General features: G+C 41.2%; 1 protein-coding gene across 1 annotated transcript in view; it reads left to right on the top strand.

Annotated features, from left to right (window-relative positions):
- The window catches only part of LOC122564103 (BICD family-like cargo adapter 1), a 37,122-nt gene extending 15,935 nt beyond the window's left edge, over positions 1 to 21,187 (top strand). The window contains exons 3-10 of the mRNA XM_043718667.1: positions 1,458 to 1,574; positions 2,366 to 2,512; positions 8,512 to 8,697; positions 8,849 to 9,007; positions 11,316 to 11,438; positions 14,077 to 14,207; positions 15,830 to 15,950; positions 20,177 to 21,187. Coding sequence (XP_043574602.1) covers positions 1,458 to 1,574; positions 2,366 to 2,512; positions 8,512 to 8,697; positions 8,849 to 9,007; positions 11,316 to 11,438; positions 14,077 to 14,207; positions 15,830 to 15,950; positions 20,177 to 20,353 — 1,161 coding nt within the window. The 3' untranslated portion in view covers positions 20,354 to 21,187. The remainder of the gene's footprint in view (positions 1 to 1,457; positions 1,575 to 2,365; positions 2,513 to 8,511; positions 8,698 to 8,848; positions 9,008 to 11,315; positions 11,439 to 14,076; positions 14,208 to 15,829; positions 15,951 to 20,176) is intronic.
- Positions 21,188 to 26,925: the final 5,738 nt, after the last annotated feature.

The raw sequence follows: 26,925 nt of genomic DNA, 5'->3' as shown, positions 1-26,925 counted from the left end.
TAACCTCCTGCCTAATTTTCTATAATTTCTTTTCAGGACCTCATCCCTTTCTCTTATGTCATTGATACCAACATGCACAAGGATCTCTTGGTGGTCACTCTCCTCTTTCAGAATATTCTCTGCCCTCTCCGAGATTTCCTTAACCCTGGTACCAGGGAGACAAAACACCATCCTGATGCCTCGCTGATGGCCTCAGAAACATCTGCCTGTACCCCAGATTAGAGAGTCCTCTATCACAGTTGATGGCTTGGAGTCTGACATATCCCTCATTAAATTAGAGCCAGTCTCAGTACCAGAAACCTGGCTCTCAGTGCTACATACCTCTGAGAGGCTGATTTCCCCCCCCCCCCCCCCCCCTTCCCCAACCCCCACTTCCATAGTATCCAAAACTGCATATAGGAGAGTCCTGCACTACCTGGTTAACTTGCCTACAATTCCTATTGGTCAACCATTTACCTAACTGTATATGCAGTTTCTACACCTTCCTGAAACTGCCATTCATCACACCTCCTTGCTTTTGTAAACTCCTCCAACTGCCACTCCAACCAATTCATGCAATACAATAGGATTCTCAATCAAACATAGTGTCCAGGAACATTCAAATTCTCCCTGATCTCCACATCTGACAGGAAGAGCCCATTACCCTACTAAAAGCCATTTCTGCCCCTTTAAGAATCTGCAGATCCAGAAATTACTTTTCTCAACAACGCAGTGTTAGCAGTCTTACAGCTCAAAAACACTGCTCTGGGATAACTTAATACCAATCCTTAATCTTAAATGTCAACCAAGAGTTAGATCTCAGCATAAACAGAATGTTAAAAAGTCCTCACCTTATTCACTGTTATAGATTTACAGAAAAAAGTTACCAGATTAAGATTTAAAAGATTTATAAAAGTCTTAAAATCAAACATTTAACTGATCAGGCTGTAAAACCAAAGGTTGTCCTCTTCTGCTGGAGTTTCAGGCAGGTGATTTTTTTTTTCAATCACTGCTACCTCTGGATACCTCTGCAGCTACACTGAAACCTGATATTAGACCTCCCAAGTCAGCTATGAAACTGTTTGTTTGTTATTTCAGTGAAACCCCAATTTCAGAGCCCCTGAGCAATTTCTCAATCTGACAGCTGTGAAACTACATTTGTTAACTGCTTCATAAAAAGCCAATTGCCCAGCTTTATGCAATTCTCAGTCTTCAACCTTGCCACTATTCCTTTATCTTTTAATAGTATTTATTGATAAATACAGACAGCAAAGAGTATATTGTGGAACATGTGAGCCGGGAGCATCTACCCAAGGCTAAACCTGCAATGAATATCATTCATCATATATTTCCGTCTCTTTTCAAAAAATTGTGTGTGCAAATTAAATTTTGTTGTTTTTGGAAAATTAGTCAGGGAGGAATGGATGTGATAAATGTACAAACTGAAGTATTTGATTTACCTGTCTTCTTTCTTCCAGGCAGCAAAGGTGGAGCAGGCCCTCGCCCATGAGATCAAAACACTAAGGGAGAGGTTTATGGGCAAAGATTTTCTGGCGAATGAGAATGCAACAAGGACACAGAGCCTTCATGTTGAGGTGGGTAAGATACTTGAATTTGAATCTGCGCCAAAGATTAATGCTGGGCCTGTAGTCCAGATGGATGAGAAGTTAAGGCCTGAGATAGCTATGTAGTCTTTTCCATTTTGGACCACAGACAAAACTACAAAAAATAAAAAGATGTGATCTTAGCAATACTTCAGAGTAAGCACACATTGCTGCCACTGAAATTTTCTGGTACAATTTCAAGATAACTGAACAACCAGTTATCACCTTCTAGAAACAGTCCTTTATATCCTGATGGGTGGTTTTGTTTTGAGGTTAGTTAACCCTTTCATGTACTAACTGTCTTATACAACAGATAGAGGTCTGGGGCCTGGACTGTCTTCTACTGTAATATTGACTGGGTCCCTTCACATTAAGATATTTTTTTTTGGGACCTGGGAATTGGGTACGGTTATTGCCTAAAATATGGGGACTGAGAAGAGTGCTGCCTGAGAAACTGTACTTGCATACAGTGCTGAAAGCATTTTTTTAACAACAGGTACAGATTTTGCAAGTATTTGGTGTTTGCCTGACCGTCAACTCTAGTTCCAAATGTTGGCTACTTGGGGTGATAACAAAAATCCAGCTGCAGTCAATTCCTTGGTCACTTTTTTACTGATTTTCATTTTTAGAGATGTTTCTGACTTTGGAGATGCAGACCAGAGGAAATTTCCATAAACATTTTTATGATCTTGCCACACATACTGGCCAGGATTTATCTCCTTAAGGAGATGTTTTTAAGATGGACTCATTGGAGTGTTAACGAATTTCTCGTCTTTTAATAGCTAGAGCTGTTGGCTGAGCAGAAATATAACTTGGAGCAGCAGATAGTCACAGTGCAGAAGGAGAACTTGGCACTAAAGAACATCATTGACTCCATGCAGGAAGAATTCTCACAGTTACAACAGAAGAACACTGAACAGCTCCTGCAGGTTAGATCTAATGTTAGACTTCATTTGAACTGGCCTGATGAAGAGTTACTGGACTCGAAACATTAATTCCGCTTTCTTTCCACAGATGCTGCCAGACCTACTGAATTTTACCAGCAATTTCTGTTTCTTTCTTCAAATTAAATGTTACTTTAAGATAAAGGTTCCTTGTTCTATCTTTACCATTTGATTCTGATAGCAGGAAATTCTTCACACTTGGAGTGTGGATGATCAAGATTGTATAAAGGTGTAAGAGTCTGCCAGAGTTAATCCTGAGGAGTAAGCTAAGCATTGCACAGTATGATGATGTCACACAGACACAGGCAGAGGGACAGCTTTGAATCACAAAGGAGTAAGATCACACACTGAGGTGTGCCTCAATACTTATTACACCAATGGAACTTGTACCTATTTGCTATCATGTAATAAAATGAGATTAAAGGAATGTGATTAGGAGAGTCCAGAGGCAGTATGTTCCTGTTAGTGTAAAGGGCAAGGCTGGTAGGTGTAAGGAATGCTGGATAATTAGAGAAATTGAAACTCTGGTCAAAAAGAAAAGAAGAAAGCATATGGCAGGTATGAACAGCTGGGATCAAGTGAATCCATAGAGGAGTTTAAGAGCAGTAGGAGCATATCAAGAGGGAAATCAGGAGGGCAAAAAGGGCACATGAGATAGCTTTGGCAAAGAGATTCTACAAATATATTAAATGTAAAAGATTAACCAGGGAAAGATCGACAAGACTGTCTGTGTGGAACTGCAGGACGTGGCTGAGATACCAAATGAGTATTTCATGTCAGTATTTACTGTGGAGAAGGATATGAAAGCTAGAGAGCTTGGAGAAATAGATAGTGATATCTTGAAAAGTGTCCATAATTGTACAGTTGGATGATAAAGCGTATAGGTGGATAAATCCTCAGGACCTGATCATGTGTATCCCAGAACTTTGTGGGTAGCTAAGGAAGTGATTGTAGTGCCCATTACTGAGATATGTGTCATCAGTAGCCACAGGTGAGGTGTCAGAAGACAGAAGGTTGGCTATTAAGTTTGCAGATGACACCAAAATTGGTGGCGTAGTGGACAATGAAGGTTATCTCCGAGTACAATGGAACCTTGATCAGATGCCTCAATAGGCTGAGTAGTGGCAGATGGAGTTTAATCTAGATAAATGTAAGGTGATGAATTTTGGGAAGGCAAATCAGGGTAGGACTAAATGGTAAGGTCCTGGGGAGTGTTGCTGGACAAAGAGACCTTGGGGTGCAGATTTATTGTTCTTTGACAAGTTGGACAGAAGGGATTATTTCCATGTTGTACAACACTATGACCTTGAGTCTAAATTACATTTTGTTTAAGACAAGAGCCTCCTCTCATCGTTTCACAAGATGTTTTACTTACTAGAGGAAGCAGGCCTTATGGGGAAGAGGGTGGTGGCAGGAAATCTCCCAGATGGATCTTACACCATGATAAACTGTGCTGAGGATTTGTCTTACAATGCAAAAAGATGAAAAATGAAGAAATAATTGTATGTAGTGATGAGAGACATGTTCTGGGAGACAGTTTTCAGAATGAATGAATTAAGATCAACTGTGCTTGTTTTACAATTTACATACAATCATAGCCAAGTTTACAAAAGCAAGTGCAAGCCTGCCACATGGAGACAGCTAAACCTCAAATTTCTCTCTCTCAAACATACATGTACACTCACACACTCACACACTCACACATGTACGCACACACACGTAGAGATATAGAACTTTACAAACAAACACAGGCAGCTTTCCACTGGTGCTGAAAGTCAGTAAGATCCAGCTTATTCTCAAGAGAGGAAATAGCACTTTTCAAGAGTTTCCGCTCTTGGGATGGTTTTGTTGTATTGAGTGCTTTCATTCACATTCTAGGCAGCTTTTCATAGTGCTTCTGTGAGCAGGAATAGTCAGCCACATAGAACTCAAAAGTGAGGAAACAGTTCAGCTATTTGTGACGATATGAAGCTGCTATTTAATTGACAGGTGAATGGTTATTTTCTGTTGTTTATGTCAAATTTCCAGCTCTCATGGTTTTCTCTTTCATTTAATAGTAGCCAACAATACTGTGTCAGCCTCTGTGTGTGTGTGTATCTGTGTGTGTGTATCTGTGTGTGTGTATCTGTCTGTGTGTGTGTGCGCGCACGTCAGTCTGCCTCTGTGTGTGTCTGTGTGTGCGCGCACGTCAGTCTGCCTCTGTGTGTGTCTGTGTGTGCGCGCACGTCAGTCTGCCTGTGTGTGTGTGTCTGTCTGTATATATGTGTGTTTTTGTCTCTGCTGATAAATGCAATCAAAATAAAAGCTGGGTAAATTCCTAGTGAAGTACTAGACTGGAAATTATTGGGCTAAAATGACATATTAAAAAGCTCCACAGGCCCAACAGTTCTTGTCCTGGAAAATGCTTAGTCACTTAGGTATCAGGGAGAGACTAAGTAGGGGGTAGAGTCCATGATCAATAAGGTTACTTATCATAAACTTCACCTTTGCTCGTTTGTGAGCAAAGATTCTAATGTAATACTAAAACCCCAAGTTTGGTGTCACTTTGTACTGACAACTGAACTCCATACTTTACTTTTGTTCCCCTGGGCTTGAGGAAGAGACAATTAATTTGGACTGATCTTAGTAATTATCTAGGTGGTAAAAACAATAACTGCAGATGCTGGAAACCAGATTCTGGATCAGTAGTGCTGGAAGAGCACAGCAATTCAGGCAGCATCCAACGAGCAGCGAAATCGACGTTTCGGGCAAAAGCCCTTCATCAGGAATAAAGGCAGAGAGCCTGAAGTGTGGAGAGATAAGCTAGGGGAGGGGGACTCCTTGAGATTCTTGTAGAGAGAGGAGGAAAACTTCTTCAAGGCAGGCATCCTTGCAAGAGGATTCAGCCGACTGAAATGTGATGTTGAATAAATGTTTGGGCTTTGCATGATCTCATCTATAGTTAAGTGTGATTTGGACATGTTGAGTTTAAACAAAAGTGGCTAAAGTAAAGTCATTTAGAGGATGAGAATGTGCATCTAGTCATAGGATATGATGAAGTGGCCGAGGCATTGAATAGGAATTTTGTGTGGGTCTTCACAGTGGAGGACAGGAATAACATGCCAGTAATTGACAAAGAGACAAACATAGGCAAGGACCTGAAAACAATCATTATCATGGAAGAGATAGTGTTGGGCAAGATAATGGAACTAAGGTTAGAAAAGTCTCCTGGCCCTGATGGAATGCATCCCAGGGTAGTAACAGAAATAGTGGGAGACCTTTCTACCCTTAGACTTATGTCTCCTGCCAGATTAGAAAACAGCAAATGTGATGGCTCTGCTTAAAAAGGGTGGTACACAAAAGACGGGGAATTACAGACCAGTTAGCTTAATTTCTGTAGCGGGGAAGATGCTCAAGTCTATTATCAAGGAAGAAATAGCAAAATATCTAAATAGAAATTGTCCCATTGGGCAGATGCAGCATGAGTTCATGAGGATAGGCCATGCTTAATTAATCTTTTGGAATGCTTTGAAGACATTATGAACATGGTGGACAATAGGGACCAAGAAGATGTGGTGTACCTAGATTTCCAAAAGATTTTCTTCGACAAGGTGCTGCACAAGAGGCTGCTGCATAAGATAAAGATGCATGGCGTTACGGGTAAAGTATTAACATGGATCAAGGATTATTGACTAACAGGAAGCAAAGAGTGGGGATAAATGAGTGCTATTGTGATTGGCAAACAGTAACTAGTGGTGTGCCTCAGTGAGCAGTGTTGGGACGGCAATTATTCACAATTTACAGAGATGATTTGGAGTTGGGGGCCACGTGTAGTGTGTCAAAGTTTGCAAATGAGACTAAGATGAGTGGCGGAGCAAAGTGTACAGAGGACTGTGAAACTTTGCAGAGGAATGGAGATAATTTAAGTGAGTGGGCAAAGGTCTGGCAAGTGGAATACAATGTTAATAAATGTAGAGTCATCCATTTTGGTAGGAATAACAGTAAAAAGGGCTATTACTTGAATGGTTAAAAAGTTGAAGTATGCTGCTATGCAGAGGGACCTGGGTGTCCTTGTGCATGAATCACAGAAGGTTGGTCTGCAGGTACAATGGGTAATCCCTCCTCATTCCTGATGAATGGACGTTTGAGCATAAACAACTCTCCTGCTCCTCGGATGCTACCTGACCAGCTGTGCTTTTCCAGCGCCATATTTTTCAACTCTGATCTCCAGCATCTGCAGTCCTCACATTCTCCCAACAGATAATTAGGAAGTCAAATGGAATTTTGTCCTTCATTGCTAAAGGGATTGAGTTTAAAAACATAGGGTGTTGCACCTGGAGTACTGTGTGCAGTTTTGGTCTCCTTACTTGAGGAAGGATGTACTGGCACTGGAGGGGGTGCAGAGGAGGTTCACTCAGTTGGTTCCAGAATTGAGGGGGTTGGCTTTATGAGCTGACACTGAGTAGCCTGGGATTATATTCGTTGGGATTTGGAAGAATGAGGGGAGATCTTATAGAAACACGTAACATTATGAAGGGAATAGGTAAGATAGGCGTAGAGAGGATATTTCCACTGGCAGGTGAAACTAGGACAAGAGGGCATAGCCTCAGAATTAGGGGGAGCAGGTTTAGGACTGAGTTGAGAAGGAACTTCTTCGCCTAAAGGGTTGGAAATCTGTGGAATTCCCTGCCCGTGAAGTGGTTGACACTAGTTCAGTCAATGTTTTTAAAGCTATGATAGATTTTCTTTTTTTTTTTGAACAATGAAGGAATTAAGGGTTATGGTGAGAGGGCGGGTAAGTGGAGCTGAGGCCACAGAGATCAGCCATGATCCCATTGAATGGTGGAGTGGGCTCGAAGCACCAGATGGCCTTACTCCTGCTCCTAATTCTTATGTAAATGGGGAAATTCATGGCTGATAGACTATAATGTGAGGCCATCCATTTTGGTAGCAAGGCACATGTTTAAATCTGAATAGAGAGGTTAAGAGCATGGGAGGTGCTATGAGACCTGGGTGTCCTTATACACCAGTGGCTGGAAGGTGCAGCAGACATTGGAAAACACAAATGTTGGTCTTTGTACTGAGAGGATTTGAGTACAGGAGAAAGGATGGCTTACCGCATCTCTACAGGGCATTGGTAAGACCACGTCTAGAATATTGTGTACACATTTGGTCTCCCTGTCTGAGGGAGGGTGGTCTGGATATTGAGGGAGTGCCACAAAGGTTTGCCAGACTGAGTCCTGAGATGGAAGGACTGACATGTAGGGAGATACTGAGTCAGTTAGGACTGTATTCACTCGAGTTTAAAAGAATGTGGAGGTGTGAGGATCTCATAGAAATCTATAAAATTCTAACAGGATTAAACAGGGCAAATGCAGAAAGATGATCTCGATGACCCAGGAGTCCAGAACAAGGGGTCATAGTCTAAGGATAATGAGTAGGCCTTTTAGGACAGAGATGATGAGGAATTTATTCAGGGCCTGGAGACTCTGGAATTAACAGCCACAGGAGACTGTTGAGTAAAAACATAAGGCTTTCAAAAAAGATGCAGATAAAGATTTTAGGACTAAAGAGATCAAAGGAGAATGGGGGAAAGCGGGGCCACAATGTTGGATGATCAGCCATTACCATAGTGAATGTCAGAACATGCTCAAAGGGCCAAATGCCTAATTGTGTTCCTATATTCTATTTCGTTGTGCAATGGATGGTGATACTTATTAGCCTTGAATATCAGGAATGGCCATTTGGCCAAGATGTCATCCATACAATGTTTGCCAGAGAGAGTCAGTAACTTCGGGAGGAAGGTGGTTCGTTTGGAAGACGATGGGGAAGAGAAGAATATTTTGGTTGCTTTGCTGAAGAGTTATCTTAACTAACCAGATAACCACCTCTTGTTCCAATCTCTTCTCTTTAATCCTATGGGTTATGTGGATACGTTCACAACAGTAAGATATTATTGAGAGTGTGATTTTTCTCTAATTGTAGCTGTTCTCTTCATCCAATAGTTAACCCTGGCACAGGAGAATGTCAGACAAGTCCAAGGCCTGAATCACCAACTACAGAACCAAGTGCAGGAGCTGCATGAGCAGCTGACAATGCAGGAATCCACCAATCACAACGATTCTCTTCTCTCTGAAATTGAGCACAATCTGGAGACTGAGGCTCAGGCTTGGGAGGCTGAGAAAGATCAGGTATAGGGAACTACTACATTGGCTATTTGCAGTCACAGATTGTAGTATTTTAAATTTTGTAGTTTACAGGACCCTTTCTCTCAGGAGGGGATTGGCTGAACTTGCTGTTTCTAAATGATTGTCTGGTGTATTTTTCTGTGACTTACTCTAGGTAAAGAATGATATTGTGAAAATCCATCAGCAATTACTCAGCTTGAGTGGTGTGAAGTGCTCTGACAGTTTGACTGGATGTCAGTTTCATAGTCTGCAGGCAGCCCTTTCGCATCTCAAGGAGCAGGTCCACAGCCTAACACATGGCCCAGCTCCACAGGTAAGGAGACTCTTACACTCATACAGCCATCAGTTTCACTGGAGAGCTGAATGGAACAATGGAAAAGTTGGGCAGGCTTCAAACTAAGTGGAACACTGATATTTCCTTTGGGATGGGACTTTAAATTGAAGCGCTACTGAGGGAATGAAGGATTTCTTTGTTTCCTGAATGGAAGAGAATTTTTAGAAATCTTGATTTTTGAAGAGGAAACTATTAACAGTCTCTCTACAGCAAAAACATTTTTGATAGAACCCTTAGGAGTATTGCTATGCAGAGGAATCTGGGTGTGGAGGTGCATAGATCACGAAAGGTGGCAGTGCAGGTAGATAAGCATGTCATAGGCCTTTTTAACTACCTTGCCTAATTTGGAAGGGGCATTGAGTATAACAATAGACAAATTATGCTGCAGCTTTATAGAGCTTTAGTTAGGCCACACTTGGAATATTGCATACAGTTCTGGTCACCACACTACTAGAAGGACGTGGCTGCTTTGTAAAGGGTACAGAAAAGGTTTACCAGGATGTTGCCTGGTATGAGGGACTTTAGCTATGAAGAAAGGTTGGATAGATGGGTTTGTTTTCACTAGAACCTGATAGAAGTTTATAATATTGTGAACGGCATGGATGGAGTGGAAAGTTTGAAGTTTTTTCCCATGGTGGAAGGGTCAATTATTAGGGAACAAAGGTTCAAGATGCGGGGCGGGTGGAAGTTTAAGAGATGTGCGAGGCAAGTTTTTCACACAGGGTGGTGAGTGCCTGGAACGTGCTGCCAGAGGAGGGGACGGAAGCAGACACAATAGCCGCATTCAAGAAGCACCTAGACAAATGCATGAATAAGAAGAGAATAGAGGGATACGATCCTGTAAGTGAAGATAGTTTTAGTATGAAGGGCAAAATGTGTTGGCAAAGGCTTGGAAGGCTGAAGAGTCTGTTCCTGTGCTGCATCATTCTTTGTTCTTTGATAGAGCATCTTTTAAAACCTCAATGTCCCAAAGTACTTTACAGCTAATTAAGTAATTTTGAAATGTAGTCACTATTGTAATGTATGAAATACAGCAGCCAATCTGTGCACTGCAAGCTTCCAGCTAAGCATTATATTCAAAATGATAGTTCCTTCAACCCGAAGCTACTCAGTCAGTGCTGCCTGGGGTTTGAAACAGCAACATTCTGCCTCCGTACCAGCTGAGTCACAGCTGACACCACAGTCACTCTTCTGAAGACTTGAGGCGTAATGTTGAGAATTGGAAAAGGAGCTTTACATCCAGACCTTATTGTTCCAAATAGGATTTAGGATTTCATGATGACACTAGATGCCTGCAATGGAAACTATTTCATTAAAAACCTCCCAGTCCTCCTCCTCTCCTGCAGTTGTGCCTGTGAGGGAGGTATTTACATTTAAAAATGGCAAGTCCTATTGTCTCAGCCACAGCTCTACCAGATAGATTTGTAAGTTGCTCACCCTTTATCCTGATGTTTCAGAAAGGGGAGTGAAATGATAACTGGCCTGTATCAGTGAAAGAGCTAAATACTGGTTTCAGTGATGCCCTAGTAGAAAGAAAGGGAACATGTGATGCATTTAGATTTAGAGTTCTCTTCATTGTCATATAAGTGCCCTCTGCCCCCTTTCTCTCACATTATGCTTTCGTCAAGACAGAATTATTCCTAGTTCCACCCCCACTATCCAGGAAAAGCTTCTTTTTATTGACATCCATCACCAAATCACCCGTTTGACAAGTTCAGCAATTCTTACCTTTGTTTTTAAAAATAAAACAAGTTAGGGAAAGAGGGAGGAGACTAAATTGAACTGGAGTTGGAGGGGATAATAACACCCTGCAGGCCTATGGTGCCCAACTCTCTCTCTCTGCCTGAAGGATGTTGGTGGACCATGCATGCTTCCTTTTTAGGGACACGTGGGCAACAAAAATAGCAGAGAATATGCTCAACCAACAACAGCTAAACTTGCTAAAGGAGGTCAAATAACCATTAAAAATTACACACATCCAGCAGCATCCTTGAGGTCAAGATTAAGTGTGTGGAGAACAGCGAGTCAGAAAACAAAATGCTGGTCATTCAGTTGAGTAGCTGAAATGAATCTAATAGGATTGGTCAGTGTACAGATGATTTGCTTACCAGCCTCCATTGTAGTTGACAATCCAACAGTTTTCATATCAGAGATTATAAACCTAATGCTTGCATAAATGTAGCAAATATGAAATTAATGTCAGGGTACATGTTGGCTAATATTCTCAGATACCCTTGGGCTATTTCTGATAGATGCATCTTTCACCATTTTCAATCTTTTGCATAAGGTTCTCACAGAAAGCAATCAGAAAGAATTGGAGGAGGAGCTAAGGAGGGAACGGCAGCTAAACCGGCAGGAACAGGCAATGAATGAAGAGAAGCAGCAGATGATTGAGGACCTTCAGAGACAGGTAATGCTTCATGAGGTCATCATGCATCACAGACACGCTCGCTGCTTGTTCAATGTGTAACTGAACCAGCTCACGTAGTTCGAAAATTGGCAAAGTCCAAGGGTCAATGCCTGGACAGTTTAGAAGGGAAAGCCATGACTTGGAGGAGCTGGTGTTGGACTGGGGTGAATGAAGTTGAAAATCACACAACACCATGTTATAGTCCGACAGGTTTATTTGGAAGGACTAGCTTTCAGAGCACCACTCCTTCATCAGGTGATTGTGGGGGTTAGGATCATGCTCACAGAATTTATAGCTACTTGTAGATGGGAAAGGGAAACTCATCCAGGCTTTCTGATCTCATTTCACTACTCTGTTGAAAACCTGAACTCCACTGATACTGCTTGGGATATCTCTGGTTGCTTCTGAAGAAATTGGAACTCTGCGGTAAAAGAATTGATTTTCTTTTACCTGAAACCCCAAATTTTTCACTAAATTGCACAAAGATGCATCCTCCAATTACATTGCTCATTAGTATGGTTTAACATCAGAAGACTATTATCGCTGGACTATTAATCCAGTAACCCCAATAATGTTCTGGGGACCTGGGTTCAAATCCCGCCATGGTAGATGGTGGAATTTGAATTCCAATAAAGAATCTGGAATTAGGTGTCTAATGCTGACCATAAAACCATTGTCGATTGTTGGGAAAACCCATCTACTTCACTAATGTCTTTTAGGGAAGGGAATCTGTCAGTTTAACTGGTTTGGCCTACATGTGATCAGATCCACAGCAATGTGATTGATTGTTAATTACCCTCTGAGCAATTTGGGATGGGCAATAAATGCTGGCCCAGCCAGAGGCCCACATCCAGAGTGTGGGTAAACAAAAGGACTTTTGTATTGTTGTCACTAGTTATCATCATCCACACCAATCTATCCACATTCGATTGCTAATTTTGTCATTGTGTTAGTTTTGTGCCTTGGACATGGACTGGATTGAGAGTACAGGGGAGTTTTGGGATAACCCATGTTTTGGTAGTATGGTTTGGCTATAACTTCGCTGAAGCATTCGGGAAGGGTATTTTTGAGAACGCTTACCTCTGTTCACAATAGCCTGATTCCAGTTGGGATCGGTTCGCACACTTCATTCTGCACATGTGCCAATATCTGCACGGAAATCTCTACCCTGTCCTGCGCATGCATGGTGCCCGCAGTGGACTTTGTGCCGTTCTGCGCATGTGCGATGTCAGCTGCCAACACAGCAGCTTTCAGTGAGTGGTGCTGTACTGACAGCAGCTTTCTTACATTGTTAAGCGCACTGAGTTAAATTTATAGGCAATAGGTGCAGGAGTAGGCCATTCTGCCTTTCGACCCAGCATCACCATTCATTATGATCATGGCTGATCATCCTCAATCAGTATCCTGTTCCTGCCTTATCACCATAACCCTTGATTCCACTATCCTTAAGAGCTCTATCCAACTCTTTCTTGAAAGTATCCAGAGACCTGGCCTCCACAGCCTTCTGGGGCAGAGCATTCCACATACCTACCATTCTCTGGGTGAAGAAGTTTCTCCTCAACTCCGTTCTAAATGGCCTACCCCTTAGTTTTAAACTGGGCCCTCTGGTTCGGGACTCACCCATCAACGGAAACATGCTTCCTACCTCCAGAGGGACCAATCCTTTAATAATCTTATACATCTCAATCAGATCCCCTCTCAGCCTTCTAAACTCAAGGGTATACAAGCCCAGTCGTTCCAATCTTTCAACATAAGATAGTCCCGCCATTCCAGGAATTGACCTCGTGAACCTACGCTGCACTCCCTCAATAGCCAGAATGTCTTTCCTCAAATTTGGAGACAAAAACTGCACACAATATTCCAGGTGCGGTCTCACCAGGGCCCTGTACAGCTGCAGAAGAACCTCTTTGTTTCTATACTCAATTCCTCTTGTTATGAAGGCCAGCATGCTATTAGCTTTTTTCACTGCCTGCTGTACCTGCATGCTTGCTTTCATTGACTGGTGTACAAGGACACCTAGATTTCGTTGTACTGTCCCTTTACCTAACTTGACTCCATTTAGATAGTAATCTGCCTTCCTGTTCTTGCCACCAATGTGGATAACCACACATTTATCTGCCATACATCTGTCCATTCACATTGCCTGTGCAGGTCACCCTGTAATCTCCTAACATCCTTCTATTTTTACTTTTGTTTCACGAATAAATATGATTTCAATCTTCATTCAGGCAAGTGTTATACTTTGTGTTAGACTCTTGGGTGATTTTTGAGTGACCATGAGTGATTTTTTTTTTTTTTTTGCTAGTCTGCCCCAACCTCACTTTTCCCATAGGCCCCATTACTTCTATTAAGTGCTGTTCTATTAAGCAAGATTTCATTAGAACATGTAATAGGCGAACTACCTATCCACAAAGCCATTTAACGTATCCATCCAGCTAACTGCTTGTTCCTTTTTGGTATTCAATAGCAATCTCCATTTCTGCTGAGCTGAGTGGCATTGACATTGCATTAATCGATGGCACAGTGTACACTTCAGGTCATAGCTTATTTGATTTGGTTTGGGGTGGATGTGGTGAGACTTGATGCAGATAGACTACAGGTTGTGCATTCACTCAGTGTGTATGATTGAATCCTCTAGCTGGAGGTGCTAAACACAGATCTGGTGAATCTCCAGAAGGAAAATGATAGTATGCGGTGCAGCCTGGAGAATGACTCTGGTCATCGGCATTTTCTGCAAGCAATCCATGAGAGAGACATTGCGATAACGAAGTAAGTGATTGGCCTGTTTTGATTTGCTTATCCCCACTAGTTTAGTCTCTAGCTGTTATATGACCTTTGGTATTAGTGGGAATGGTTCTTAAACATATGTTGCATTTGACACAGATGTGCTTTTGACCACACCTGTGTCACCACTAACACTGCTTACTTCCCAATGCACAACACTTCTCATCTCAACTCATTAGTTGCTGAAAGCTTCTTTCATGCTTTTTTTTTAACCTCTGGACTTGACTATTCCAAACACTCCTGGCTGGCCTTCCACCCTCTGTGAACTTGAGATCATTGAAATCTTGACTGCTTGTGTCCTAAAGTGCATCAACTCCCATTCACTTATCACTTCTATACTTACTGGCTGATATTCAAGCAATGCCTCAATTTTAAAATTCTTGTTTTTTTTTAAAAATACTTCCATGTCTCTGTAAAATTCTCCAGTCCAGCACTGCCCGAATTATCTGTGCCTGCTGCGAAATCCTGATTTGGTCACTTTACTGTTTATCCCCATGTCTTTAGTTACCAAGAGGCCAAGGTCTGGCAACCCCTCCCTAAATCTCTCCACTTTGCTTCCCCTCTTTCTTCCTCTAGGATACTACTTACAACTTCTTCAGTTAAGCTTTTGGAGACCTGACATCATATGGCTTGGTGTCAAATTGTATTTAGTAATGCTCAAGTAAAATAACTCTGAATATTTTACTATTTGAAAGGGACTATATAAATCAGTGAGTTTTGAGAAGATATATAGCTCAGGTTGAGGTTCTGGATGTAGATTTGCTTGAATCTTCCAGCTCAGTGAGCTCAGCCAGCACTATATAAACCTAAAATGTTACTGTTGTTAACTGAGATTAATTCAGCCTTTGCCCTTCCCTGCTCTGGCACTAACATTTATTTGGTTTTCCTTGTCTGTTAGTGCTATTTTTAAGTCATTGTGCTGATATTGACCCAATGAGTTTGGGTGTGGCACCAAGTCCTACATGAAAAGAAAGGCTTTTACTGTATCTATATATCCCTTCTCACGATCACGTGACACTAATTACCTAAATGTGAAGTGTATTCATTGTTACATCAGAGGAAACACAACAGATAATTTACACACAGCAAGCAATGAGAAACAGTACCATGATAATGGTTCAATCTGTTCTAGTCATTTTGATGGAGTGATAAATATCAGCCAATGAAATCAGGACTAACTCACCTGCGCCTGTCTGGAATAGTACTATGTGTTTGAAATCTTGGTTTAACATCTTTCGCTTCAAAAAAAAGAGGAGCACTGATCCAGTAATGCATTCAAATGTCAACCTTGTTCTAAGTGCTCAAGTCCAATGGGACTTGAATATGTAAACCTTATTGCTGTCAGTTAAGACTGTTACCAACTGAGCCACATCTGACATAACGTGGAGTTGTCAGTGTTGGACTGGGTTGGGCAAGATTAAAAAAAATCTCACGACACCAGGTTGGAGTGCAACCTGTTGCACTATAACCTGGTGTTGTGTGATTTTTGACCACACCTGACATAGGAAGGGAAAAGACGGAAAAGCCTGTTTAATTGAACACCAAATGAATGCACGTGTAACAGTTAATCTGGAAAAAGTGGTAAATAATAGTTGATGTTTTTACAGAAAAAATGCAGTGGAAGCAGAGCTCCTCAACTGTCAACTGGATATGAAATCATTGAACTCCCAGCTTCTGGAGACCATTCAACAGAAAGTGGGTCTGTCACAGGAATTAGAAGCTTGGCAGGTACGTCTGCAGCTAATGGAATGGATGACTTAAATGAAATCTTCAAGGACATATAGGATTGTGATGAAGCAACTACTGATTGTTAATTTCCAGGAGTTAGTGGAGTAGATTCAAGGTCAGATAATTAGGGAATTCAAAGGGGCGTTTAGAAAATTCTTTTTTTCTCCCACACAGAAGACAGTTTTGATGTGGTATTCTATGCCACAAACTTTGATGTAAGACTGTTTATGAATGCTTTTAAAAATAATTGCTTAAAAAGAAAGAACATTAAAAGTTGTGATAAGTCAGCAGGAGAGCAATCTAAGTTCAAGGTTTGTGTAAAGATTTGTATCTTGGGTGCCGTTTGTTGTGGTTGTGGGTATGTTCGCTGAGCTGGGAAGTTGATTTGCAGATGTTTCGACCCCTGTCTAGGTGATATCTTCAGTGCATTGGAACCTCCTGTGAAGTGCTGCTGTACTGTCTCTTCTGGAATTTATTTGGTTCCGTTCCTGCTGCTTCCAGTTCCCAGTTCCAGATGTTTGTTGTAGTGGCCGGTATATTGGGTCTTGTTGATGGAGTTGATGGCTGAGTGCCAGGCTATCTCTGGCTGCCCTATGTTTAGCTTGTGCTATGATGATTGTGTTGTCCCAGTCGAATCTATGATCCTTGAAATCTGTGTATGGCTACTAGGGACAGCTGGTTGTGGCTTTTAGTGGCTAATTGGTGTTCATGGATGTGGATTGCTAGTTGTCTGCCTGTTTGTTCTAAATGTGTTTGTGCAGACAACAACTCACCAGGACAAAAACCCTATACCCATCATATGCAAGATTAAAGTAATATACAGGATTTCATGCAAAGACTGCACAAAACACAATATAGGGCAAACAGACAGACAACAAGCAATCCGCATCCACAAACGCCAACAAGCCCCTAAATGCCACGATCAGCTATTCCTCGTAGCCATACACACAGATTTCAAGGACCACAAATTTGGCTGGGACAACACAATAATCATGTGACAAGCTAAATATAGGACAGCCAAAGAGTTTCTAGAAGCATGGTACTCAACAACTCCCATTCCTGGATGTGATGTAACAAAGAACACAGAATGGTAAGTGCACCACAAAAGTGTTCAGGAAAGCCAACCAGGTCCTGAATTACAACATCAACCACACAAACACACACATGAGAAGCTGACATTGGGACCCTGTTGAAAAGGGCTACAACACACTGCAGCACCCCTGACCTATGACTGAAAGAAGAAGAAAACCTTTAGACAAATATCACAATGAGGACTCGCGATGACCTAACTCATTGGCCGTGCTACCTTACATAAAAATGTTTCAACTGACAGCCAGACTTCTCCAACCACTCTGAATCATGACAGCCCATAAACCTGCATCCACGCTTACACAGCAACTCACCAGAACAAACGTCCCAATACCCATAAAAGCAAATTACTGCGGATACTGGAATCCTTAGTAGCCCCACACACAGATGACAAGGACCACTAATAGGACTGGGACAACATAACGATCGTTGGACAAGCTAAACAGAGGACAGCCAGAGAATTTCTAAAAGCATGACACTCAGCCAGAGGCTCCATCAGCAAGCGCATTGACCACGACCCAATATACTGGCCACTACAATGAACAACTGGAACCAGCAGGAATGGAACCAAATAATTTCCAGAAGAGACAATACAGCAGCGCTTCACAGGAGGCTCCAAACCACTGAAGATGTCACCTAGACAGGGGGTGAAATGTCAACAAATCAACTTCCCAGCTCAGCGAACATTCCCACAACCGATTGACGTCAATGTCTCATGGAGAGAAATGTCAACTCAGACTGGTAGACTGAATAGCCTGTTTCTTGCTGTAACGTGTTATGATTCCATCTTAAATATTTAATATGTCATGGGGACATTATACAAATCATATCGAGCAGTACATTGTATGAATAACAACTGAGATATATTTTGGCAACTGATGAGTTGAGTTGAAAATAAGAGAGGGAGACTGTATTTCAGTGCACGGAGTTGGAGAGGATGGGTAAATTAAGGCCAGCAACAAGGAAAATGGGAGTGGGAAGAACAAAACTTAGACACATATGATGTTGGGAGAGGATTGCAGGCAGTGTTATGAGAGGCATGTAAACTAAGCAAAGCAACACAGTGCAAGACAGTCACAGAGAACAAAGGCAGCACCTTTTAGGACAGTGACAATGAAACAAAATGAGACGAGAGGGAAAGCAGGTTTCAACAGTGAAAGTTCAACCAAGGACAAATCCCTACTAAATGCTAGTAAAATGCAGGTATCTTTATTTCCTTTGTAACTGCACTATAACTTCAGTCTCCAAGGTTTAGTTTCAAACAATCCAGACCTTGAAGAAAGAACACCACTTGACTTTGTCTAGATCACTCGGCATTAAGAACAAATAAAAAAAGGAAAGTATAACTAAATAATTAATAAACTGCCAATTATCTGTAATATATATTGTGTTCGCAGAGAATGCACCAAGAATTTGTGGTTTACCATTAATTATAGCTATTCAGATCATGGAGAAACAGAATATGTGGTTCTAGTCACATGTTACATAAACAACGTGACTGGTTATATAACTGGCACTATTTTGATGTAACTAGTACCAATTGTACTACATAGCTCCATAAATCATCAGGCTACAACCTCTGCCTCAATGTACAGATGTAGTTCTTGTCATGCCTGTTCCAGAACTACTCCTCAAAAGGAAAGATATGTTGACTGTAAGTGTAGCTCTAATTATTGTTAGGAAGGTTTTCAGTGGTTGTATATGGATGACTATATTTGATTGTGTTACTTAAATGGGGAGATGACTAAAGAGCTGAGTGGAATGCGATTAAATATATGAACAGCAGAATGTAATGTGTAATGATAAATGGGAATTGGAACTTGATGGGAAGATCGCTTTAATAGATTGAATAAATAATTTGGTGATTAACTGAATGAGTTGATCAAGCAACAGTTGACAGATGAATTGAGAAATAAGTAGGTAGATGGGGTGATTAAATATAGCTTCACTGATCTTTTGAACTGACAGCACGAAAGGGTGCTGCATAAGATAAAGATGCATGATGCTATGGGTAAATTATTATCATGGATAGAGGATTGGTTGACTAACAGGAAGCAATGAGTGGAGATAAATGAGTGCCAGTGGTATGCCTCAGGGATCAGTGGGACCACAATTATTCACAATTTATATAAATATTTGGAGTTAGGGACCAGGTGTAGTATGTCAAAGTTTGTAGATATCACTAAGATGAATGGCAGAGCAAAGTGTGTAGAGGACTGTGAAACTTTGCAGAGGAACAGGGATACTTTAGGCAAAGGTCTGGCAGATGGAATACAATGTTAATAAATGTGACGTCATCCATTTTGATAGGAGTAACAGTAAAAAGGAGTATTACTTGAATGGTTAAAAAGGTTGCAGCATGCTGCTATGCAGAGGGACCTGGGTGTCCTTGTGCATGAATCACAGAAGGTTGGTCTGCAGGTGCAACAGGTAATTAGGACGTCAAATAGAATTTTGTCCTTCATTGCTAAAGGGATTGAGTTTAAATGCGGAGAGGTTATGCTGCAGCTGTACAGGGTGCTGGTGAGGCCACACCTGGAGTACTGTGTGCAGTTTTGGTCTCTTTACTTGAGAAAGGATGTACTGACACTAGAGGGGGTGCAGAGGAGGTTCACTCAGTTGATTCCAGAGTTGAGGGGGTTGGCTTATGAGGAGACACTGAGTAGACTAGGGTTATATTCGTTGGAATTTGGAAAAATAACGGGAGAACTTATAGAAACATATAAAATGATGAAGGGAATAGATGAGATAGATGTAGAGAGGATGTTTCTACTGGCAGGTGAAACTAGGACAAGAGGGCATAGCCTCAAAATTAGGGGGGTAGATTTTGGACTGAATTGAAGGGACTTCTTCACCCAGAGGGTTGTAAACCTATGGAATTCCCTGCCCAGTGAAGTAGTTGCCTTTAGTTCAGTCAATATTTTTAAAGCTATGATAACAAGCAATGAAGTAACTAAGGATTATGGTAAGAGGGTGTGTAAGTGGAGCTGAGGCCATGAAGAGATCAGGCATGATCTTATTGAATGGTGGAGTGGGCTCGAAGGACCAGATGGCCTACTCCTGCTCCTAGTTCTTATGTTCGAATAGTTAATCAGCAAAATAATTTACTGTTTCAATTTCTGTTGTATTATTGAAAGGATGACATGCAATTTGTGATAAGTCAACAACTCAAAACCCAGCAGAAGTCCGAACAGGCCTTGAATGCTTCCTCCCAAAATGACAGCCAGTACAGGGATTCCAAACGTCGCTACTCCTTTCTCCATAGAAATCAGATTCCCGAAGGAAAAGGCTTCCTCTCATTGTTTAAGAGGTGAGCAGTGGTTGCCTCCAACTCCTTTCCTCTCTACAATATTCATCAGCCTTTTCTAAACGCTTACAAACCGTGTGGCTGATAGGCCGGGAAATTATTCTACAGAGTGTATCAAACCTCCAGGGACACAGACAATCTCCAAAAGTCTTCTATTGAAAATGCCACTGAATTTCATGTATTGATCAAGAAAAAGCCTGAAGCCAGAGACGTAGACTACTGGATGCGGAATTAGTTTGAAAAAAGTTGATTTTTTAAAAATCAATTAAAACATAGAAAGGCAAAGGACGAGATGTCAATGTTGCAAGATTCTGCAGACAAACAAAAAAATCAAGAGGAGGTGAATGGGTTGTCAAGACATGAACAGATATAAAATCGTTTATTTTACACAGTGTAATACTAAATCTACCAGCTTCATGACAGGCTGCATGGAGCTCAAGGTGGTCAATGCTTTTTTCCATAACTGGTGATTAATGAAGGTTTCTTTAAAAGAATAAATTTGTAAAGTAATAGAATACAAACTGCCAATGGACAGAAGTTCCATTAGTATCTGTAAATGGAAAAGATTGGTTCAGATTTTTGGGTCTTTATCAGAATCCTAAATGTCATGCTGGAAAGTTGGTATCCAAAAGACTAATCTGTCTGGCTTTTTACAGGTAACAGTGTTTTTTTAGCCTTTTCTGTATTTTTTTTTAATTTCCAGTATACAAAGTTTTTTGTTTCTTTTTATTTAAAGTGTAAAATCTATATATAAAAAAATAGCTTATAGTTATTCCATAGGTCCTCCAAGTTTTTGTGGCATCATCCAGCCATTGTTGAATAAATATTATTTATTACTTCACAAGAGTATGTGATTGTTGAGTTCTTAAATTGTAGGGAAAAAACATAAATATAATTGTTTCTGGTATGTGTATATATATATCCACTAACAATAATGGCCATATATATGTATGTGTACACACCCACACACCCACACACGGAGCATTGAAGTTTCAGGCATAAGTCCTTCATCAGGAATGAAGCTTGTGGGCCAAGGGGGCTGAGAGATAAGGGGGAAGGTAGCTGAGAATGGGATAGGTAGAGGAAGGTGGAGTGAAAGTGATAGGGTGGAGCAGATTGGGGGGGAAGGATGATGGACAGGTTAAAGAGGGCGGTGCTGAGTTGAAAGGTTGGGAACCTGGAAAAGGTGGGAGGAGGGGAAATGGGCAACTGGTGAAATCCACATTGATCCCGTGTAGTTGGAGGGTCCCAAGGCGAAAAGTGAGGCATTCTTCCTCCAGGTGGTAAGGGTTTGGCGACGGAGGCGGCCCAGGACCTACATGTTCTTGGCAGAGTGGGAGGGGGAGTTGTTCAGCCACTGGGTGGTGGGGTTAGACAATGCGGGTGTCTGAAATGTTCTCTGAAAACGATCTGTAAGTTGGCGTCCTGTCTCCCTGATGGGGAGGAGACCACATTGGGTGCAACAGATGCAAGTAGATGACATTTGTGGAAGTACAGGTAAATCTCTGTCTGATGTGGAAGGATCCTTTTGCGGCCTTGGACAGAGGTGAGGGGGGAGGTATGGGCACAGGTTTTGCACTCCTTGCAATGGCAGACTAAGAGTTGAAGGTGAGGACCCGGAGGGTTCTGTCCTTGTTGCAATTGGAGGGGTGGGGTTTAAGAGCAGAGGTGTGGGAAGTGGAGGAGATGTGCTGAAGGGCATCGTTGACTATGTGGGAGGGGAAATTGAGGTCTTTGAAGAAGGAGGCCATCTGGGATATTCTATGGTGGAACAGGTCCTCCTGGGAGCAGATGCGGCAGAGGAATTGGGAATAAGAGATAGCATTTTTACAGCAGGTAGGGTGGGAGGAGGTGTAATCTGGATAGCTGTGGGAGTAGGTGGATTTGTAGTGGATTTCCGTGTTGAGTCGGTCGCTGGAAATGGAGAGGTCTAGGGAGGAATCTGACTTAGTCCAGGTGAACTTGAGGTCAGGGTGGAAGGTGTAGATGAAGTTGAAGTTGATGAACTGTTCAACTTCCTTGTGCATGTTTTATAATGGAAAAACAGTCATTGCACTGTAATAATTCCTGGTATTAAATCAGGCTTTTCATAATAGGGGTCTGGATCCTAACTGGGCTTGCAAGCTGAATCTTTGGGGCCTGAGCTGTGACCAAGAAAGAACAGCTGTGCTTTCACTCTGCCAGGCCTTTCCTATCACAGCCCCTTTGCTCCACTCTCACAACGCACTTGCAACAATGCTCAAACCTTGACATGAGTTCACAGTGAGGAAAAAGTTTGTGAAGCTCTGGTGTAGGAAGAAAAAATTGAACATTTACACATAAAAAGACACCATACCAGTGACTCTTAGTCTTACACAGTATGATTGAAAACCCACATATATCGTAAATGCGCATTTATAAATTTGGCATGTACACTGCTCATAAGTTGCTTTATTCAAACTCTAAGACAATAACGAACTCGAGGAAGTAAACAAGTAAAACTGTGGCGTGGAGCCAGGTTTCCATGACAAGATGTTGACGTATACACCCAGGGTGAGATTTGGCTCTGTATGCCTGACTTTGATTAGCCATCAAGTCACAACAAACTTCATTAACACAAAGCATTGCAAAAGCTACTAACATTCAATCCAGATATTTGCTCTATACAATGGTGTCAATCAATCCTTTTATTTGTTCCTGGGATGTGGCATTGCTGGCAAGGTCAGCAATTATTACCCAGTACCAGTTTTTCTAGAAAAGGTGATCATGAGTTGCCTTCTTGAACCATTGCAGTCTATTTGGCAAAGAAACACCTAGAACCCTCAGATAAGGAGTTGCAAGAGTTTGATCCAGCCATGATGAAGGAAGGACGATGTGTAAATTTGATGAGTACTTGCAGCTAGTAGTATTCCTATGTGCCTGTTGCCCCTGATTTTGTGGAGGTTGTAGATTTGCCAGGTGCTACTAAAGAAGCTTGGGCAAGGTACTGCAGTGTACCATGTTGGCACTCCTGGTTGGAGTAAATGTTTAAGGAAGTCAATGCAATACCCATTAAGTTAGCTGTTTTCATGTGGATAGCAAAAAATGCTATCTTATTCACCTAATCAATACTGTTTGTCCCATTTCTACCAACAACTGTCTACCTGAACCTATTGCTTCAGTCTATTGCAGACTTTTTTTATCTTCATTCACAGGATGAGGGCATCGCTGACTAGGCTAGCATTTATTGCCCAAAGGGCAGTTAAGAGTCAACCACATTGCTGTGGGTCTGCAGTCACATGTAGGCCAGACCAGGTAGAGATGGCAGCTTCCTTCCCTAAAGGGCAGTAGTGAACCAGATGGATTTTTCCAACAATTGATGATGGATTCATCATTCAACTCTTAAATCTAGGTTTTTTTTTCCCCTATTGAATTCAAATTCTACTATCTGCTGCATTGAGATTTGAATCCAGGCCCCTGGAACCTTACCCTGCTCTCGGTATTATCGCTGTGCTGTTAATCCAATTAGGCTATCAGCTCCACCAATATCTGCACCATGTCTCTGTTAGGCATCTGTCACATCTATAGATGAGCAATCCTGCTTCTTAGAGCCGCAACCTTCTCATCTGATGCACCTTGCCAAACATTGCTGCATTCTTTAGACATCAACAATAGCTATACAATTTATTTTTGTTTCATATGACAAATTAATACAATTCTTAATTGTCATAGTGTGCTTCAAATAGTGGAACCTTAAAAAGGAAGAATGTACTTGGCGAAAGCATATCAACAATGAAGGCAGATATTGTGCAAAAAACAGACTCAATTAATGTGGTGCCTTTAATGGAAGGAACATTAAAAGTGATGCAGAACTAGAAAGATTGCAGGCTACTGATTCATCACAATAACATTGTTTGAATTTTATCACCAGCCCAGGGCTTGTGACCAGCTGGAATATTTCAGTTGGTGAATATCAATTCAATCAACAAAGGTCTTGAGACTTTGGATCCAACTAATTTTCACTTTACTCCATTATAATATGTTCACAGTGGGTACTATATAAACTAATAGTTATGAAAGGATTAATAATGGAGACTACATTAAGTTCCACCCAATGTGATGATATCATACAGTATTAAGTGGGGGAAAATAATTAATCCAGCTTGAGTTCTCCATGGAGATAGATGTATCATCAGTGCCTCGTGATAATCTCACTTATCTTATCTAACCAGCCAATGTAACTTGTACTTCTTTTTATCATGCAATAAAATATGATTTGTTTGTCCTGTCGTTAAGATTCATGAGTGGTTCACCCTTTAGCACTGTTAATCAAACAGACGCTATATTCAGTATAGTGCAGCACTACCATCATTAGCTGGTGGGTTCTGCAACATATACATTAAACACCAAAGCTAACAATGGTGGAAAAAATCGAGTGGACCGAGGAAAAAAAATTCAGGAGACAAGTGAATTAATTATTTTTTTTTTAAATTCCATCTTGAAGAGTGCTCAGCTGCAGCAGGTGATGGCAGAGGGGTAAGACTCACTGGTGGTCTTGGGTGATGGTTTGAAAAATAAAGGTTCAGTTGTGTGTAAGATCCCTTCTGGATATGAGTCACTGGTCTAGTAATCCAGAATTACAAGACTAATGTTTTGGGGACGTAAGTTTGAATCCCACCACGGCAGTTGGCTAAATTTGAATAAAATTCTGCATTAGAAGGCCAGTCTAATGGCGACCGTGTAACCCCAGTCAATTGTACTAAAAATAAATGGTCTTCAGGGAAGGAAGTATGCTATCATTACCTTATCTGGTCTACATGTGACTCCAGACCCATAGCAATGTGCTCGGCACTTAACTGCCTTTTGGGCAATTAGGAATGGGCAATAAATGCTGGCTGAGCCAGAAAAAAACACGTCAGTCAGCAACTACAAGACCCTGTAACCAAACAAGCTGTCAGCAAAACACGTGGAAGAAACAAAAAAGCAAAAACAATGTTTCAGATCAGGGTGGGGTTGGGGGTGGTAAGAAGAAGGAAAACAGTGTGAGCTGGCAAGAGCTGTAAAGAACTGGTCACATTTGGCACCTACAGAGTCCTTAAAGAAGGCGGCCCTTTAGGAGTGGTCTCAAATTCAGAGTAAGGTGAAAAATCCCTGCTAGTTCACGTTCACAACAAGCATTACTACCATGAGCTATTGTTACGGTAATGGACTGTGGCTTTACTTTATAAAATGGTCACAGCATCTTGAACATTGTGGGGCAGATTTAATTAGGTAAAATGGCAGTTTGAAGATAAAGAACAGAGTAACTAACAGGCAAATAGAAGATTTGTAAGACAGTGATAGAAATGGGCGATCAATAATTTCCTTCTAAGACTGTGGTAAAAATTGGAGATCAATAACTTAAACTGCAATTTTGGCTGGAAGATTTATTAAGGCCACTGCCATATGGCTTTGTGGAGAATGCGGAAAGGGAAATGCATTGTTAAGCCATGAAAAGTTGGTTAGTGTCCATTTTGATGACAGAAATGCAAAAAAAAAATCAGTTTGCCTGCAAAAGGTGGAAAACCTTGATTTTATCCTCAGAAGATGAGAAACCACAATTTTTACTACACAAAGGCAGAACACCTGCAAGTAATACAGAGATACAGCGATGTTATTTAGCAGATTTTAGAAACTTATTTGAATGAATTAATGCAGTCTTTTCATAACCACTTGGAAATCAGTGTGCTGGTTATACTGGAGCACTGTTCTGAAATATCTGAAACAAGTCTGACCAGTACACATCATTCACAAGTTTTACTGTTTCTTCCTTCTTGGTGGACATTCATAAGGTTAAAGGTCCTCCAGATGCTGTTCTGAAGAAACTATCTGAGTAAGCAAAATTGTATTTTTCTGCAAAGGAAATTCATGAGATTAAGAGTCTTCCAGGAAATGAAATGGATTGACTATTGGGTTTAGAAAGAATGTCCTCCACAAAGCACATCAGAGAGGTAAATGATTTACAGACCAATCAATGATTTACAGATCTACCAAACAAAGTTCGAAGAGAATGCATGCTGGAAGGATGGTGAAATCTACAGACTGTCTGAACTTGTGAAGTTAGAGACGGGTGGAGATGAGGTAATGGTAAATTTGAGCATAGTTATATACCCAAATGTCCAAATATTATCTTGCAGAAAAATAAAGCTTGACTTGTTTGTGAAGATGAACTCACAGAGATATCAGTGTGTAATCTGCTTACATTGCTGTTAATGAACTATGTTTGGACAATGGGTGAAGCGTGAGATCATTGCGCAGGGCAAGGATAGCTGTAAAATGCATGTTTATTAACCTCTGTTCTAACTTATTTTTGTGCAGTATGTAGTCATAGTTTCATTGCACAGTCACATTAAGGAGGAACCTCAATTATCCAAATGAGATAAGCAGACAATATTTTGTTTGGATAATTGATTATTCAGATAATTGATTCAATGTCTCTCCTCTGAAACTCTGAAGTTTCATTTTTCCTCACCCTGCCTCCTGCCCCTTCCTATCAGTTCAATGGGATTGACACAGCGAGCACTTGCTACGTCTGCTTCCCATTCAGGATACTAGGCAGCAGCACACCATGTGCGAGCACCC

This window comes from Chiloscyllium plagiosum, chromosome 28, assembly GCF_004010195.1.
Source record: "Chiloscyllium plagiosum isolate BGI_BamShark_2017 chromosome 28, ASM401019v2, whole genome shotgun sequence".
Lineage (NCBI taxonomy): Eukaryota > Metazoa > Chordata > Chondrichthyes > Orectolobiformes > Hemiscylliidae > Chiloscyllium > Chiloscyllium plagiosum.
This window is presented reverse-complemented; position numbering and strand designations above follow the sequence as displayed.